This window comes from Ascaphus truei, chromosome 5 (genome assembly GCF_040206685.1).
Source record: "Ascaphus truei isolate aAscTru1 chromosome 5, aAscTru1.hap1, whole genome shotgun sequence".
NCBI lineage: Eukaryota > Metazoa > Chordata > Amphibia > Anura > Ascaphidae > Ascaphus > Ascaphus truei.
In genome coordinates this window covers 198,482,790-198,486,553 of record NC_134487.1, presented here as the reverse complement: position 1 = coordinate 198,486,553, position 3,764 = coordinate 198,482,790, and the positions used below count along the sequence as shown (strand labels likewise).

The window sequence follows — 3,764 nt, the reverse complement described above, 5'->3', positions numbered from 1 at the left end:
TGTCCCTAAATCATCAAAATCCATAAATAAAGAGGAGAAACACACAAAGAAAAATCGTGTCAAACAAGGTATGTAAGATGCAGGGGTATTGCCTCCTACAGAATGCTTACAAAATGCCACTGTCTACTATGGTCCGCTTACAAATGAATGAGTTAATGGTGTGCTAAAATTTAGCACCCTAGTTAATCTGGGCCTGTGTGTCTCTATACCGTGGTCATCTCTGATGTCCTTTGTGCTTTCTTCTGGTGTAGAAATTAGCATCGTGCTTCTCCCACTTTGAGCAATAGTGCTTGGTCACTACCTGCTTGCATTGCTCACACTTCACTGTGCAACACCAGTGAAATTTACAGTTACAACTACTAATGATCTCAGTTCTTTTCTCCTCTACTTTGAGGCCACACTCTGTGCAGAGCCTCCTGCAACTTCTTCTCTCCCACTGTGACAGGTTCTTGCCACTCTGAAGACACTCCCGACCCTCTGTCCCCTGAAGACCAAGGCTGGCATTTTTTAAGCAATAATCGGGAGAGTCTTCCAGAAAAATAAGTTCTGTGCCAGCAACGGAGCCGAAAGCATCTGCTATGGCCCCTCTGTTATCTGCGCTGTTACCAGATCTCATCCTTCTCTTGTCCATCTCCAGTTTTAGAGCCTGGTCGTGTTTGACCTTTAAATAATTTCCAATATCCCGAAACTCTGCAAGCTGTAGCCAGCACGTTTGGATACTGCAACTTCCTGAGATCCCATGGCATTTACAAGTCCTCTTCATAGTTGCTTTGACTGCCTTTTAAAAGATAAGAAAATCGAACTATTGGAAACTGTGCGTAAAATAGAATATAGGACGGGATCTAATTACCAAAATCTTGAACAATTGTAAATATTGCAGTGTTTTTTTTTAAATAACTAAAAATACTATATTTACAGTTAAGCATGTGTGCTAATACAGTTAGGTCTTCATAGGTACACCCATAATAAAAAAAAAATTATTTCACAGGTACACCTTGAATTAAATACCTGGACTTCATGGGTATTCCTGCTGATTAAATATTGAAATGCAAAATCATATGGTAATTATACAAAACTATTAATAAAAACTTGAACATTTTATTGACGGTGATTAATCCTTAATACAATAAAATGTAAAACTTGCACTTCACTTGGAAAACGAAACTATATCTTAATGTCAGTGTACGTGTGTGTGTGTGTGTGTGTGTGTGTGTGTGTGTGTGTGTGTGTGTGTGTGTGTGTGTGTGTGTGTGTGTGTGTGTGTGTGTGTGTGTGTGTGTGTATATACACACACACACACACACACACACAAACAATTATCCTCTTTTGGATATTTACAAAGTGTCTTTGTTAACAAAACAGACAACAAACGTAAATGGACTTACAAGTCTTCCTGCTTCGTTGTTATGCAGGTTCATTAAGGCTCTGGCATCTTGTCCTGTCTCCAAGCCATCAACAAACAGTTTTGAAATTCTCTCCCCAAATTCCACATTATCACTGCAGCCTCCCCATACCCATCCTCTTCCACCTGTGTAAAAATACACATGGATAAACTGTAAAATATGTCAAGGAAGCTAAATCTAAAAGTTATTATTTTTTTCTTTAACCAATATAGTAGCCAGCGTTGATGTTGTTCCAGTTATTTATAATACAGTATATAAACATTGATATAATGAACATTACACACACCACCGTCATTTTTGTAGAGATTTTAAACGTTCCTCTTCTTAAGGGAAAAATCTAAACGATCTTCAAAATAGTAACTTCTGATTTCTTCTTGCTTGTTTCACACTATATTTGATAAAGTAATGTAGTTTTTATTTCTTGTAGCCATGGGTTGTGATACCATTTAATGGACCAATATGATCATTCTTAATAGAAAACAATTATAGTGTAACAGAGCTTTTACTACCCCACAGGTCTCTTCTTAAGGTGTGCTTTTAAAGTGAAAAATAAATCAAATAATGACAGCAGGGATCCAGTCATCAAAATGTGTACTAAATACACGATTAATATTATTTTATCAGACAGATGCCTTGCATGTTGAAATACATGTAAAGTCCTCGTCTGGGGACTTTTAAAGTGCCGAAATTTGGAAACATTCACACATTGGCCCTTCACAGTAATGTGACTTTACTCCAGGGCCAATGTAGAACATATTTTAATGCTCAAAGCATTTGCAAGGATATGAGGACAAATAAATGTAAAAACTCACCAATTCGTCCATTTCTGGAATCATCACATCCACAATTATCAAAGTCACCCATACTGCAGTTTCTGGTCAGAGTGTACATCACTCCAGCTGAGCTGATGGCATGAACAAAAGACGTTTCTCTGGTTGCTGAAATGACAGAGAAGAGATGATATGTCCTCCCCTAAGGTACTTATAAGTAATTCAACATATTTTTTATTGCTTTAACTAAAAATGTAAATTAGTCTTTCATGTTCAAAAATGGTGTGCATGTGTACTTACGTTTTACAGAAATCTTCATTTTAAATGAAATATAGTTAAATTATATTACATATAATAGGTATAAATATGAAGTAATACAACAACTTTTTTTTTTTAACTCGAACCCAAATTTACATAACCAGATGTATCAGAAAATGTCTATTAATGTTAATGCAAAATAAATAATTGAATAAGCATGGAGAGTTTACAAAAGCAGATATATCTGTGTAAAACTCAGTACTCAAAATGTTAACAGCAATCAGTGGCCCTGGGTACCACACGTTTGTTTGAAAATCGAAACTAAACAGTAGTAAATACTTCCCTTTTAGGGTAAATGGCATTCTTAAAAAGAATCCAATTTGCAGTCCCAATAACAACATCAAATATTATATAATGCTCTCCCTTTTTAATGGATTGTGCTCTCTTGCATTAAAGTACAGTACCCATACTTCTAAACTCTCTTTCAAATCATGGGTTCGTGTAACAAGCGTATAATGTGAATGTCGAAGTGTTGACATATATTCTACCACCATTACATTACCATGAAGTTACAATAGGATATGGAAACACACAAAAAAAAGACATGCTAGATCCTTACCACTTCTGAGTCCGTTGTGAGTAGAAAGTTGAAGAGCAGTTTCAGGACAGTTCCAGCGCTCCCAGGCAAACTGAAATTTACATTCTTCAATCCCACTCTGAGCACCCACTGCCACACTCGTTGAGTATGTCAAATATGCCTTTTTAATACAAAATGATACAACGTAAAACAATAATTTGGCATTGTGTGTGTGTACTAGGTGGGATTATTAGCATTAAATACCTTAATACATCCAAGTTTGTAAGAGGTATTGAATGAATTACCTTGGGTCCTGTCATCAGAAAGTTGTTCACTGACCTGTAATGAAGAAGACATCATTGAAATGAACACAAATATTTATTTTCACCGTTCTCTTGGATCTAAACCATTATCTTGAAATTGTCATGTATGTAGGTTATTTCATCAAATCTTACCAGGCTGATGCTGTAAAAATGGTGCAGAACACTAGGAGAGTTGTAAAGACAAAAAGTTTGGTGTTTTTCATGGCTACAAAATCCTTTCCTGTATTAGGACGACTCAATTGGATGCTTACACAGATCTTATATCCTCTGTAGGTGAAAATACTGACGAATTTAAGTGGGAAAAAATAACCTGCGCTACTTATATGGCATAGGTAGGGCTAGCAGGAAACTATTTGTTTTGTTGACCAATTGCACTCTGCAAATGAAAAGTTCCTTGGCCAATGGACCAAATGGAGACGCCTTTTACCACACT

General features: G+C 36.3%; 1 protein-coding gene across 1 annotated transcript; it reads right to left on the bottom strand.

Moving 5' to 3' along the window:
• Positions 1-214: 214 nt before the first annotated feature.
• WNT8A (Wnt family member 8A) lies at positions 215-3,534 on the bottom strand. Its single transcript, XM_075599001.1, has 6 exons — positions 3,464-3,534; positions 3,314-3,347; positions 3,051-3,189; positions 2,216-2,341; positions 1,386-1,528; positions 215-778 (listed from the first exon to the last, which is right to left on the bottom strand). The coding sequence occupies exons 1-6, from the start codon at positions 3,532-3,534 to the stop codon at positions 215-217; spliced, it is 1,077 nt and encodes a 358-aa protein (XP_075455116.1).
• Positions 3,535-3,764: the final 230 nt, after the last annotated feature.

Bases quoted from the DNA above. Each gene is read 5' to 3' on its own strand.
- WNT8A (XM_075599001.1), bottom strand. From the start codon at position 3,534: ATGAAAAACACCAAACTTTTTGTCTTTACAACTCTCCTAGTGTTCTGC. The intron at 2,342-3,050 runs GTAAGGATCTAG...CTGTCATTTCAG, and splicing joins TCACAACGGACTCAGAAGTG to CAACCAGAGAAACGTCTTTT. The intron at 1,529-2,215 runs GTGAGTTTTTAC...ATTTTTACACAG, and splicing joins TTCCAGAAATGGACGAATTG to GTGGAAGAGGATGGGTATGG.